This window comes from Lagenorhynchus albirostris, chromosome 12 (genome assembly GCF_949774975.1).
Source record: "Lagenorhynchus albirostris chromosome 12, mLagAlb1.1, whole genome shotgun sequence".
Taxonomy (NCBI): Eukaryota; Metazoa; Chordata; class Mammalia; order Artiodactyla; family Delphinidae; genus Lagenorhynchus; species Lagenorhynchus albirostris.
In genome coordinates, this window is record NC_083106.1 from 9,478,786 (window position 1) to 9,493,954 (window position 15,169).

At 46.0% G+C, this 15,169-nt stretch overlaps 1 protein-coding gene across 4 annotated transcripts in view; it reads right to left on the bottom strand.

Annotated features, from left to right (window-relative positions):
* Positions 1-6,990: 6,990 nt before the first annotated feature.
* ZDHHC14 (zinc finger DHHC-type palmitoyltransferase 14) overlaps positions 6,991-15,169 on the bottom strand; it is a 272,373-nt gene continuing 264,194 nt past the window's right edge. For 2 of the 4 annotated variants that reach the window (XM_060167377.1, XM_060167373.1), the window contains exon 9: positions 6,991-8,269. In XM_060167377.1, the coding sequence (XP_060023360.1) occupies positions 7,871-8,269 (399 nt within the window). In that variant the 3' untranslated portion in view covers positions 6,991-7,870. The remainder of the gene's footprint in view (positions 8,270-15,169) is intronic. The other 2 variants (XM_060167375.1, XM_060167374.1) reach the window with 1 other exon arrangement.

A 15,169-nucleotide genomic window follows, 5' to 3' on the forward strand; every position in this document is an offset into this window, starting at 1 on the left:
TATTTACAATAGTCAGGACATGGAAGCAACCTAATATCCATCAACAGATGAATGGATAAAGAAGATGTGGCACATATATACAGTGGAATATTACTCAGCCATAGAAAGGAACAAAATTGAGTTATTTGTAATGAGGTGGATGGACCTAGAGTCTGTCACACAGAGTGAAGTAAGTCAGAAAGAGAAAAACGAACACTGTATGCTAACACATATATATGGAATCTAAAAACATGGTACTGATGAACCTAGTGGCAGGGCAGAAATAAAGACACAGATGTAGAGAATGGACTTGAGGACACAAGAGGGAAAGGGGAAGCTTGGATGAGGTGAGAGTAGCATTGACACATATACACTAGCAAATGGAAAATAGATAGCTAGTGGGAAGCAGCCGCATAGCACAGGGAGATCAGCTTGGTGCTTTGTGACCACCTAGAGGGGTGGGATAGGGAGGGTGGGAGGGAGACACAAGAGGGAGGGGATATGGGGATATATGTAGCTGATTCACTTTGTTGTGCAGCAGAAACTAACACATAAAGCAATTATACTCCAATAAAGATGAAAAAAAAAACAACCCAAGATATTCATGTGAGATCTTCACTGCTCATCACCACTGCGTGTGTGTCAGTGACGTCCCAGGTCTGTGAATTGAGAAAAATTATCAACACTTGATTCTCTCCAAGTGTGCACCTGAGTCTTACTAAGAAAGGTGTTTTCCACTTGGGATGACTTGAGGGCCTCATCCTTGGTTTGTGGCTAACCTGGTCCCCTCAAATGCATTTTCTTCCTTTCTCACCATTGCAAATCGTCTCAGAATGGAGTCTATTGTCAAACAGCTTCTGAAGCTTCTTGTGGATTACCTGTATACTCAATGGCGTTTCTATAAAACACTGAGAACTGACGCGAGCCTCGCAATGGCTTGGGAAGATTAATTTGCCTGTGTCTTAGGGGATGGACAAGCAAAGGAAAAGATTTAAGAGTAGGAGACCTCTTGGCAGCCATCATAACATTCTGGGGGTAGTCAGCGAAGGTAGAAACGCAGCGGGAAAGAAAATAGATTTGCTGGATATTGTAAAGGAAGAGCCGACGGGACTTGATACCTGATTGCACATGGAGAGCACGGAAGAGTCAAAGGCCTCTCCAGCGTTTTCAGCCGTGGACCCTACTAGGAAAGGAGCAACTAAACTAAGGACTGGTTCGGGGCAAAGACGCTGAATTCAGTTCTAGGCATTCTGGGTTTGGGGTGATGATGAGACACTAAGTGGGCACTGAGCCAACAACAGCATGGCGACGCAGAAGCAGCTCATTCACAGATCTGAAAACTAGGCTCAGAGGCTCTACCCCTCGCCCAAGGTTACAGAGCTAGTTGTAGACACGCTGGAGCCAGAATCACGTCTGAAGCTCTCTCTCCTACCAGGCAGCTGGTTCAGATGCGGGGCCAGTGCTCCGGGGGAGGCGAGATGGAGATGCGGAGTTTGGAATCCACAGCAGAGGCGAGAGCAGAGGCGAGAGCAAAACGCATGACGGCGGGGAAGTCCCTGCAGGGGAATGACGGGAGAAGGGCAAAGGGCAGAGGGCGGGGACCAAGCCTGCCACGTGTCCTCGTTTAGGGGGCATGAGAAGAAAGCGGCGAGCAAGGAGATGCCAACTGGAATAAAGACAGTCCTGTCAAGGAGCCAAAGGGCGGGAGCCCCGTGGAGAAGCACAGAGGGCTTGCGTGAGAAGGAGCCTTGAGATCCTCCCACCGTGTGCTTGCCTTCCCCATGCGGTTCACCCCACTGATGCCGCGCTGAGGTTCAGGGCCCTCGGAGATGTTAGAGAACGCAGACCGAGGCCACTGGGTTTGTCCACTGGAGACCACATCTCAGAAGTGTGCCATGCAGGGAAGCTGCGGATGAGGGCCAAGGAAGAGGTTCTTGGGTGTTTTTTTGGTTTTTGTTTGTTTGTTTTAAAATAAGAGATGATTTGGTGGCGTAGAAAAAGCAACTAATAGAAAGAAATTGAAGATGCAAAAGAGAAGGGGCTGGATCCTAGAGGTCATGGAAGAGAGGGGTCAAGCCTACTTCATCAAGCAGGAACTCTCTCTAAAGGGAGAGCAAAGTGGATGAAGACAAACCTCTTTTTGGTGGAGAAGCATTGAGAGAGCTCAAGCTGGAGGGGGAAGCAAGGTTATCTATTGTGATTATGTAGCAAATACTCATTTCCTCTTCTTCCTTACTAACAGAACCCCAATATTATTTGGGGCAGCAATGTGCCCAGCTGAAAAACCACCTTTCCCAGCCTCTTTTGCAGCTGGGGGTAGTCATGTGACTCAACTTTGGCCATGGGGAAATCAGAGTGGGTTTCTAGTAAAGTTCATTAAAGGGAGCTATCTGAAGTCTCATGTGCCCATTTTGTTCTGCTCCTTCTCTTCTTCTTTCCTTCCTGGAATATGGCTTTGATGGCTGGAGCTGCAGCAGAAATTCTGTGACCACGAGGTGACCTTGAGGCTGAAAGCCAGTGCTAAGAATGGCAAGACAGAAAGAGAAATAAGTCAGGACACTGATGATCTTGTGGAGCCATTACTCTGACCCTGCACTGCCTACCTCTGGACTTATTTTGCATGACAGGAAAGACATCCTTTTGTCTAAGCCACTGTTATTTGGGGGGTTTTGTTCCTAAGAGCCAAACACGATTCCTATATGGTGAGTTTGAAAGTTGGTATATGTGTGTGTGTTAGAAGGTGGAACATTGAACAAGTGGATTAGGGGGTTTGAAGTTTGCATCGTTCTAAAGTCATTAGTGAATGAGAATCACAGCAGTAGGAAACCAATCTGGATATCCATGATCAGAAAACCCCATTACATGTATTATCCAGATGGGTGTCTACACAGTGCAAATTCATTAGTGCAAGTCAATCCTCCTCTCCCATACACCTTGTTGAATTACCCAGTGTTTATCCTATGAAGACTGAGGTTTACATTTGATGCCATTAGCAGTTTTTATTGAAGGAGGAAATACTTTCTTAATTCATTTCAGGTTTAAGATCAATTCTGCAAACATTGATTAAAACATGAAAGGCATTTAAATAGGCATAATTATCTCTGAAAACATGCAATGTTATGTGTTATGTTGTGTTCAACATTGTTTAGATTTAGGGCTTTGAATCCACTAGAGTTTAAAATGCTTTTTTTTTTTCTTCCATGCCAAAATGTTTGACTACTGTGAAATACTAACCCAGAATGCCCTGGGCAAATGATTAGCAAGGCTTCAACTTTTTTTTTTTTTTTTAAACTGCAGGCTAAAACCATCTCCATTTATATAGAACCCAGAAAACATGTCTCTTTAGATATGCCATACAACCTCTTGATTTAACAATCCATCTTAAAATATCAAGGGCAATTAGAGTTTTTCACTCATATCTTCATAAGCAATACCAAGTACCTTTTAAAAAGTCAACAATTGATGGAAGAAAAGTCTTTGCATTAGCACAAGATGCTCACTTTCCAATCCATTCTGTATGTAACTCCTGGGGTTTACGAGATTGAAAAAATAAAATAATTCCAGTTGAGGCCATTTATCTAGTTGTGCGGCAGCTGCAAATTCGGTTGCTCCAGAAACAATCCAGTCTCCAACCTCCCAGTTATTTTTAATTGCTGGATTAATGTACTAACCACTTGTATTTGAAAATCCATCTTGGCTGTATTATCAGGACCACGTACAATGGGCAAATAGACAGGATTTACCGATTTACGAAACTGTTAGTATCTTTGACATTTTTTTGCAAGAAAACGATGCTTCAGCTTATTTGATATTCCAATGATAACTTATTCTTATAAAACTGAGAGAGACACACATTTCAAGAGAACAAATGAGAGGCAGTTTTTTTTTTTAACAAGGTAACATGGAAAACAACACACAATGCCATACACATCCTCCGGGGCAGGTGCAGGGGGACCAGCAGAATTAAGAATTCGTTTGAAAGTCTCTCATTTGGACACGAACACGCAAGACTCACAGGAACTTAATAAAAAATGTAAACATCGATTTGATTTAGGCTCAGCTTCAAAACACTTGTAAGGCATTCATTAGAAAACTATATTTAACATTTATTCCCTCTACTCTCTTCTCTTACCTGATCAAGAACTAAACGGGCTAACCAGTGTAGATAAATAAAAGGCAACTAACTTTAGTATATTGCTTATACTATTAGCTCAAACCCCTGACGCCTTTCAGCTGACTCGAAAACCATAAGGCAAGGCGGAGAAGCACGGGGTTGCTGGTGAAGAGTATGGTTTGTGGGCTGAGCTCTGGAAGGGAGCAGTTAAGTTACAGAGACGTGTTTGTTGGGTGGGGCTCTGGGAGGTTCTGAGACCCACAGGGGAGCCCGTCACCACTTCTGCACCCACCAAAGGGCTGCGCCAGGGACCCCACACAGCTCGGGTTCCAGTATTTCCCTGCAGATACCACCACAAGCCCCAGCGCCAAGGACACCACTGCCAATTTTGGCAAACCCATTTCTCTTGCTGTTGAATCAGAAGACCCAGGCCCAGGGCATGAAGCGCTAAGTGCTTTCAAAGCCACAGAACGGGCCTGACCCTTTCAGCTCTCAGTAGGAACACGGCTCATAATATGGGGTTTGCTTCTCGTTTTGAACCCTGGTCGACATCCTAAACACCACAGGGGAAGATCACAGTGCACTTAGAGGGGTCGGGCAGTGCTCCGAAAAAATCCGGGACCAGAACAGGTATTGGGCGTTTTGTTGGCACAGTGTGAAAATGTCCCATCATTCTCACGGGCTGAAATAATTAAATCTGAAAGCTGGAATGAGCCTTTTTCGAGTGAGCACAGCACAAATGCTGGGCCGAGTGTCCCGAAGCACAGAGTGACATGTCATCACGCCCTTTCAGATGCAGGCTCCCGGCTGCCCTGATGCTCCATCCCACAGCCTTTCTAGGGACCAGGGAGGGCATTCAGGCTAAATTCAGCCTTCAAGGGCCTGGGAAGCCTGAAGTGCCTGAGCACTCCCAGGAGGTTGGAAGCAGATGAATTCTTAAACAACAAAATGAGTGTGTTTGATAACGGTCCAAGCTTTAATAGCATGCTAAAATACCCTGCTTTTTCTTATAGCTAGCATGCAATCAATCCGTAACACACTGACAGGGTTTAGGAAGATCAAGGTTTATTCAGCCACAACTAGATGGAACCACTCAATATTAAATATATTTATATATAAGCAGTTAATGGGAAATGCAGACTCATCACTGGGCAAGTCAGTCTCCTAAGATCAACACTCCATCCATTGGGAAGAAGGAAGATCCTGGGAGCACGACTGTTCAACCTGTAGACTCCCTATTCTTTTTCAAGCCACAGAGGAAAGGGCTATGGGTATCCCTCTGGTTTGGGGTTTAAGAGGTTAATTGTCTTAGCAAATTGGCCCATTCAAATTAATCTTCCTCTTGGACCCTGAATAGCTTTGATTGGTGTCACCAATATCCCTAATCCCCTCTTTGATAAATGACATCAAGTGTGTACAGGGGATGGAGTTGAAGATGGGATGGAGGATTGACAATAAATATTAAGAAAATATTCATTATGTAAAGACAAATGAGTGAGGAGCCTTGCTTCTTGGATTTTTTTTCACAATGAGGTGGGAAAAGGGCTGGTCATGGGAGGTTGCAGTCATTGAATTAGAGAGTGTTAGAGAGGGAAAGGCCACTGTCTTTGTCCTCCAGGTGAAGAAGCCGGGAATGGATGTGGCCACATAGGTAGCAGTGAGAACTGAGCCACCTTTCTCTTCTCACCAGGCCCATTTCTCTCCTTGGGTCCCTGGGGAGCAGATGCAAGGGGGCAAAGTGCAGAGAGAATTTGGGAAGTTGTGGAAGGCACACTGTGGGGCTGTCACTTTTTGCTCACAGGCACTGCCTGCAAGGAGAATCCCTATGTGTTGATGACCGTGAGCCTCCATGTGTGTGGTCGTGTAAGGAGCTCTGTCCCCTTTAGTATAAGTTCCAAGTGGGTAAGTACTTAGGAGGTCCAGAAAATCAAAAATGGCTGCACATAACTTACCTTTCCAATTTTCTACTCACATATACAGAATGAATCATAAGGATGATTCAAAGATACCATGATGCAAGACTTCCGCAGTTATTTCCAGCACAAATTATTTTTCTACCTACGAAGAATTGGCCTTATTCCAAACAGACTTGAAATTGTGCTTTTCTATTTCTTTTATATAAAATGGCAACTCTTTCCCACGAGAAACAGCCTTTTTTCTTAAAATCATCCAAGGCTTCTGGTATCACTGATCAGTGTATCCTGCCTTTCATATGGCTGTGAGGAACAGAGCATGATTTCAAACGTAAGTCGGTTTGGCTGTTGGGTTTATTTATCATCTGGAAAGAAGGACCGAAGCCAGCTGAGTTCCGGCAGTTGCCTCCAAAGTGACTTACTCCCTAAGTACAGAGCCAGTGAGTTCCCTTCTAGATGATACATGAACATGGATGAAGCGGAAATTTTCTTAATTCCATTCTGGTTAGTGGCTAGGTAAGAATGACAATCTACGTGGTCTCTGCCTAAAATAAGCTGGTTTCTCCTCCTCTTTTCTGATACCTTTACCGGGACCTCAAGTTACCCTTGAGCTTTGGCAACACTCAAACACAACGCAGAGCAGAGCAGACGCTCCAGAGCCCAGCTTCTCCCTGAGCCCTCTCCCTACAACCCGCCGTAGATTCGCTGCCATGGGCCAATCTGAAAACAGGGAGTAAATTCCACTAATACCGTGTCGAAAAGAGATAACTAAAGAAAAGAAAAAAAAAAAAAACTGATGGAAAGTTGCTCTTTTACCTAAGAAACCATCCCATCGTTCCCCCACAATTCAAAGATTTGACGTTTTGACTGTTTGGGGACCATTCCTCCCTAGGGATACTTCAATAAAACTGAACTCCCCTCAGGCCATCTAGGTGACGGTGTTGTCATTTCAGCTGTTAAGGATAACTGTACACAGATCCAAAATAACAGAGGACGTCCTTTTATTGGCTGTCCACAGGAGTTTGGTCACACAAGGAGGTGAAGACTGTGGCAGGTGTGGTACAACACAACACCTCGGCTAACTACTAAACAGAAGGTTAACTGATGCTTGATGGGATAAAACCCCGGCAGCCCTCCGCAGCCCAGGCGCGCCACCTACCCATGTAGAATTAAGCTGAAGAAGCTGGCGACGGATGGCGTGGTCCATTAGTCTTGGTTTGTTGCACTGTCTTCCCATAAAACAGCACTTGAGAATTCACAAAATTAAAGAAAAAAAAAAAGAAGAAGAAAGAAAGCAGCAGTTGCCTTTCAATACCATCATCACCGTGAACAGACTGCAGCGTGGCATGCAAGTCCACATCTGGTCATTGTTTCCCTTTAGGTTTTTCTTAAATTAACAAATGGAATGGCATGTCTGTTTCAAATATTAGTAGCATAACACTTAAGTGCAATTTCAGTCCGGCCACAAGTGTCATAAACCTTCCGTGTATCTGTCCCAGAACAGCAAGAGGAACGCCCAGGCAGCCTCCTCTCCGCCCAGACTCCGACTGGGGGCCCCGGGAGGCTCCTCCCTCCCCACGTCCACCCTCCATATTCCAAACACCTGAAAACAGCTACGTCTCTGTTTCCACCGTTATCAGAATGGTCAGGGTGGGGCAGAAAATTCAAATGGAACCAAGCTGCCAGCCTTTGGGTCCTGCCTGCCTCTGCCATCAGAGGGGGATCCGATTTTTCTCCCAGGGCTCTTCCTGCCTCAGGACCTGCAGTCGTCGTGGCCACCCCGGCACTGGGTCGCCGGAAGTCGCGGTGGGGCCGTCCGTCCGTCGCTCCTGCTGTCTGCAGCCCCCGGGCCGGGGTCCCGCGGTCACACGGAGCTGAGCTTCACCAGGCCGCGCACCGAATCCTCGTGCAGAGAGTCCTGGCTGGCGAGGCCCAGGACGTGCATGGTGCGGCTGTGCGCCAGCGGGCTGCCCGCCAACATCCCGGGCGGCGAGGGCGCTTCCTCCGGGGTCAGGAACTGGTGGCCCACGTGCTCCTCTTTCAGGGGCAGTATGTCTGTGAGCGCGGCCTCGGCGGCGAGGTTGGGCATGGAGGAGGGCGGCGTGGGCTGCCCCAGCGTCAGGCTGGCGCAGGGCGTGCCCAGGCCCGGCTTCCCGGGCAGGTGCAGCTCATCGCTGGCTAGGCTGGGCTCGCTCTGCAGCAGGGGCGTGGCCGCGGCCTGCAAAACGAATTTGGTGCTCTGAATGCACTGGTCTTGGTCGCACTGGAGAGCGGGAGGGAGCCAGCAAAGAGGAGGCGAGAGGAGTTGGCAAGGGGTGGGAAGGGAAGGGGGCACAGGGGGCAGGGAGGGGCGGGATACAAGAGAGAGAGAAACCTGTTAGTGACACCTGGGTCAGGGAGGGCAGAGAGGGTGCACAGTAGCCCAGTTCCATTTGGAGACACCTGGCTCCTGAACAGCTGCTCAAACTAATAGTCACCCACAGGTGTCCTGGGAGTACCACGCAGCCGCAGGCTTGACGCCCCGGCCCCTGTTCGCAGACAGGACCTAATTTAAAAACACTCCCGTGGACAGAGGCACGGGCCTTGCCACCTGCAGTGGCCTGAGGCCAGTGCTACTTCTATGCTGAAAGCCACTTTTACCACATTGTTTTAAAAATACAGGGGCCTGTCCACCCATTTCCCAGCAGCATTATTCGCAATAGCCAAAAGGTGGAAGCAAACGTCCATCGAGAGATGGACGGATAAACAAGATGTGGTCTGTACAGACATGGAGTATTACTCAGCTGTAAAAAGGAAGGATATTGGGCTTCCCTGGTGGCACAGTGGTTGAGAGTCCGCCTGCCGATGCAGGGGACGCGGGTTCGTGCCCCGGTCTGGGAAGATCCCACATGCCGCAGAGCGGCTGGGCCCGTGAGCTATGGACGCTGAGCCTGCGCGTCGGGAGCCTGTGCTCCGCAACGGGAGAGGCCGAGGAAGTGAGAGGCCCGCGTACCGCAAAAAAAAAAAAAAAAAAAAAAAAAAAAAAAAAAAAGGAAGGATATTCTGACACATGCTGTGGCATGGATGAACCTCGAAGACATCATGCTCAGTGAAATAAGCCAGATACAAAGGAAAAATACTATATGATTCCACTTATATGTGTTACCGAGAGGAGTCAAACTCAAAGAAAGTAGAATGGTGGCTGCCAGGGTCTAGGGGGAGGGGTTGGGGAGTTACCCTTTAATGTATGGAGTTTCACTTTGCAAGAAGAAAAGAGTTCTGGAGATGAATAGTAGTGAGGGTTGGATAACAATGTGAATGTGCTTAACGCCATTGAACTGTACACTTAAAAATGGTTAAAGTGGTACATTTTATATGTATTGTGCCACACACACACACAAAAAGAAAAAGACACGGTCAACAGGAGCCCCTGAGGCCCTGATCAGACTATTGGTAAAAGCCTTAGAATTCCTCGCTGCTAAGTTTTCAGCAGCTTCGAGAACCATTAATTGAGCTGTGTTTTTTTTTAATCTGTGAAAGAGAATGTCAACATTTTACAAAATATTTCCTTTTCTTCGAAGTGTTCTTAAATCTTAATCTCGTGTCCTTTGTTTCACTTTACCCGCTGGGCAAAGGAAATAGTGGAAACACATTTTTCTAGCTGGGGGAATTTGGGTCTCCGATACCGTTGAAACCCTTCCCTTGAGCTGCGGGCAAGTTTCCGAATAACTCGGAGATCTTGAACTTGAGTCTGTGCGGTGACTTGTTACCGAGTTTCAGGAGCAGGTGTGGCTATTAGGGGAGCTTATCCTGACTACCTCTGAGCAATAAGCGAGGCACTCCGCTGTTTCTGAAGAAGTTCTTAGAACAAACACGTTTCCCTTCTTTACAGATGCATCTCGTATGGGTGGGTGCCTTGCTCAAGACCTTACAGATAAAACTAGGGGATGGATCTGGGGTTTGGGACTGGGATCGTCTGACTGCAGACCCCTTTTCACCACCGCACATTCGACAGCTAGTAAGTGCTTAAGAAATGTGACTTGTCCATTATCCCCACTCTCTTTTTTCTGAACTCTAGAGCTACCATTGAACCACATACTCATAGCTTTGTGATGGAGGGACCTTGCCATCTTCCTGCCCAGACGCACACCTAGAACTTCCATCACTCACCCGCCTCCAGGCACAGAAGCAAACCAAACGATGCCACGCAGCCTTCAGGGGAAAAGAGAGTTTTCCCGAAGTCACATTTCTTTTACTTCTTCTGCTTCAGTGTGTGTGTCCTTCCTAGCCACGTGGGTTTCTTTCTAAAATCATGAGTGGTGGGCCATCCCCCAGCCGGCCCCCAATCCTCCATGAGGAGGTGGAAGAGACACCGTCTCTAAGGAATTTGCGGGTTTTAGAAGTTCAAAGACCTTGGTTTCAGACAAGAGTAAAGCTCATGACGGAGCTTTAAAAAGGGAAAGCAAATCCTGGCTTTTCTCTGATGGCTTCATTCCAGACAAGGGAACTTCAAGACGCTGAGAAGCTAGGAGAAGGGTGGGAAAGGGCTGGGGGGTGGGTGGAGGGCTACTCGGATGAGACAAAAATGCCATTAAAAAGTGCTTGAAAGGGGCTGATAGTTAGGCATTGACAGTCATTTAGTGTCTGCATTTTCCCAGTCGTCACCCGAATCTTTTGCCACACCAGGACTTATCCAGTGGGCAACTGCGTAGCCTTCTCTGCTCTTGCAGGGAGTTTCAGCTCGGGGCAGGGACCCTGGCTGCTGTGGGACAGCACAGCTGTCGGAGCTGCAGACAGCTCGGGTCCACTCACGCTCTCCAATGCTGTCAGTTCCGTTCAGCACATCGGCTCAGTCTTGACAGAGCAGAGGCGGAGAAGAGCAACCTTCCTGATTAAACATGCATCTTCTGGAAAGTCTCCCAGGGCTCTGGATATACTGTGCTTTGCAAAGAACATTTTATGAAAATCACCATTTATTGCTCTGGCGCTGCCTCCATTTTCTGTAGCTCAGTGCAGCCTCTGAGCCGCCGCCCCCTGCCCGTGACCCCGGGGCTGAGATGCTGCCCCAGCCAGAGAGCTCCTGCTCTCAAGCCAGGCCCCCTCCTGGATGATGGAATCTTGTTCTCAACTCTTCCTTCTGGAGCCCTCACTCATCCTAATACCTCGGTCCACACAACACGCCCAGCTCTAGGGAAAGATGAAACTGCAAACTAGATTTGCTGGTCTCTGTTGACCAGAAGAAAGCCTTATTTTTCTTAAATTGAAAACTGATTGGGAAATTCTATTTTAGGGATCAGCCCAAGTAATTCTGACTGGCTGGCCCCAGACTCACGGGAAAATATTGGGGCTGGCCAAAAAGTTCATTCGGGTTTTTCTGTAACATCTTACGGAAAACCCCGAATGAACTTTTTGACCAACTCAATAGATTAGAGGTCAGAGCTGGAGGAGATTCCCAAGGTCAGGCGGCACAAGCATACGGGGGAGAGGCGGGCTCCCCACTCTCTTTCTCTCTTTCTCCCTCTGTCTCTCCGGTCAAGTGTCCTTTCCCCTTCCCTGGTCACGCCTCTCCAGCCATGCCCTGCAGCAGAGCTCACAGGCACCCAGCAGAAAACCCTGGGACAAAAGGGCTGCCGACAGTGCTCTGTTGAGTTCCTTAGAGCTCACGTTCGCCAGGAGGTCGATGTGGAGTTTGAGGGGCCCGCTGAGATTTTGCACTAAAGCATCCCTGCGCTGACTTAAACGAGACACCTGTGAAACAGCACAGCATAAACTGGTTTTGCCTCCTTAAATAGGCTGTTGATTAATCAAACAAGTTATTTACGGAGACAGCACTGCGCATGTGCAAGACGGGACCCCCATGTCTTCAGGATGAACCCGGAACCGGGAATTTTTCACTTTATGGAACTCAGAGAAGTTTGTGGAACTCAAAGTGTTGCCACTGGAGCCCTCTGGGAAGTGAGAAGTCTTTCAATAAGGAAAACCTGGCTTCCAGCAGCACGAGTAGCTTGTATGGACTGCCTCAAGACTGGCTAAACAGCTTCCAAGTTTGAAATTCCCTGAACCCCTTAAAGTTCGCCTGAAACCTGGATGGAGGAGACAGATTTGAGTCCTGCCTCCTGTCTCCTTGAGAGTCAACCTTACAATAAAGCTCTTTCTTTCTTCAAAAGCTGGTGCCATGATCTTGGCTTCTATGCACATTGGGCAGTGAGTGAGCCCTTGCTAGGTAGCACCTGGAGGTGGGTTTACTCTGAAGCTATGAGCTTAAGTCCAGGGCCTTTTGTTTGCTTGCTTTCTAAGGCCTTGCTTGTTGTTTTGTCTTGCATATTATTTTCTTTTTCTTTTCTTTTTTCTTATATATAAATTTACTTATTTATTTTTGGCTGTGTTGGGTCTTCGTTGCTGAGCGCAGGCTTTCTCTAGTTGCGGCGAGCGGGGGCTACTCTTCATTGTGGTGCACGGGCTTCTCATTGCGGTGGCTTCTCTTGTTGCGGAGCATGGGCTCTAGGTGCGTGGGCTTCAGTAGTTGTGGTAGTTGTGGCTTGCGGGCTCTAGAGTGCAGGCTCAGTAGTTGTGGTGCACGGGCTTAGTTGCTCCGTGGCATGTGGGATCTTCCCGGACCAGGGATTGAACCCGTGTCCCCTGCGTTGGCAGGCAGATTCTTAACTGCGCCACCAGGGAAGTCCCTCTTTTTTCTTAAAAAGGGCTCCAGATTGCATGACTCAGGCCCCTCCAAACCTGGGTCCACTCCTGCACACACCTATTGGTGCTTTCCTGCGGCCAAACCCACAACACGTTAAAACTGTAGCAAATCCGTCCTCAGCCTCGTGGTCAGGACCCTGTTGAAAACGCGCTCCAGTTTCCCAGGAGTAAAGCTTAAGGACTTAAATATGTGGAAGAAAACATTTAGCCTAAGCCATTTAATTTTTTTAAAAATCGAAATGTCACAAATCTTTTCAAAATGACTATTTTGAACAGCGACTTGTGTTATCTGACTTTAAGCACCTGTTCTACAGGGATTTGTTTAAATATTTTAAAAGATGACTGTCTGAGTATAGTTGTGGATATTTCCATTGTTATAGGGACTGCTTTCATATTAATAATGAACCTACTCTGTCCCCTCCTCCAGTTTACCTTGCGGCAAGATTGTATCAGTGAGAAGATTGCTGGGACCACCATGAACCTAAGTGTCTAAATCCTGCTGTAACCCATAGCTTTGAAAATAGTTTGCCACATTTAAACTGATTTCTATTTAGAAGACCATTCCCATTTGGGGCGCCCAGGGACCAGGCTTTCTTCCACAGGATACTGTGTTATAATCTTCCTATTGGTTCATAACAGGACACTAAAATGGGTTCCAATCAAGGAAAGTACAATTAATTCCACTCTACCCAGTGGAACGTATAATTCTCATGATATTAACTTTGCACGTTTTGGACATCTTTTTAGAAGAAACTCAATGACTAGGGGATATCTGATTTAAAAAAAAAAAGTCCAGCCTCTTCCTCATTTTGCACACTGCCAAAATTCCAAGGAGGATGGGCTAATAAACCATCATTGGTTGCAATTCCCATATGAGAACTTCAAGGGACAAAACAGCCAATATTTTCAGGGTTACTGTGAAGATGACCCATGAAAAAATGTCCTTACACCTTATTTGCCCATTCTAATCCTTATATGCCCATTTCTTCTTGATTTTTCTGCTTAATTTTTTCTCTCTGGCCTCACTAATTCTCTTCTCCTCTTTCCCTCTCCATCTTTTCCTTCATTGATTTCCTTCCCTCTCATCCTTTTTCCCTCTTCTCTCTTTCTTCTTCTCCTCCTTTTCTCCCCGCCCCCCCCCCTTTCTCTTTGACCTTTTTACGCCACCAACCCGCCTTCCTGGCTGTTCATTCAAGGACTCATATCTTCAACCAGTAGAGGGAGACCTCACTGCTCACTTTTTTTCTCTCACAACTTGGAACAGGGCTTATATTCCAGCACTAATACCAAGAAGCCATGAGGTATATTTCAATGTATCTAACCAGTTATATAATCTTAAAGAGAAACAAGCAAGCAGCCAGAGATTGGACAGTGACAATCCATCACTATGAAGAGGAAATTGAGAAACTCACTGTTTTCATTCCAAAACAACACTTTAACGGTTCATATTTATCAAATATTAGATTGAACCAAATGAAATTGTCATTTTTTAGGCCAAAAGTCATCCAAGTGCTGACTACTAATAGAACAGAAACAGGACTGCATTTAAGAATGTCTATGGACAGACCCTTCTGTTGGCAGCATAAAACTAATACTGTCTGGAGTGCTGGAGCATTTGCTGTGGTTGCAGTAAGTCACTGACAGCTGGCTGACTTACTGCCCAAATGAAGCGCTGGCATTTAACTTGCAAAGGAGCTTATGGTTTCAGATGTTTGGATGTCACACACATTATCACTTAATGTTACAGTTTAAAAATACCATAGAGATAAGTTATTTTTGTTTCTGCAGGTTTTCAAATAAAATTGCTCATGGTGGAATGCATTTTATTTTACTCTAGCTGAATTCTTGTTTGAAATAATCCTAGCATACAGATTAAAGGCTGCCAAAACCAAAGCTAGGTGTTTTCTAGATGGTCTTATATACAAATTAAGAATACATAAAATGATTTACTTCTTTTGCTCCAATTCTTTCAAAAGTATTAGCATTGGGCATCGGTTATTTCTGCTTGGCTGTGAAGCTATGTTCTGGGGTCTTATGAATGCTCATTTACTTTAATAAAAACACTATAAATTTCTAAAATCCACCTAAAATATAGGTTAGGAGGAGTGCTTCCTCTTTATTCTTTTTTGAAACATTATCATTTAAGTTTGCTCAAGTTATTTTTTCTATTATATTTGACTTTTCAGACTATGCATGGAGAGTCCTTCTGTGAAACTAGTTTAATAAATCATGCAACTGCTAGGTTTAATCTTGTTTTGATATTGGATTAAGAGGATTTAAAATGAGGTTAAGTAAATATAGCAAATGATTTTTAAAAATCCAACAATTATGTACTATGTTAGGGTTAGGGTTAGGGTTAGACTATCTTTGTATTTAGCAAGTGACCCCAAAGGATCACAAGTGCCGGCTTTAAACAAACTATGATCCTGATGTCATACAGAACTTAAATTATTTGACCATCAAATGAGATATGCACACTAAAAAG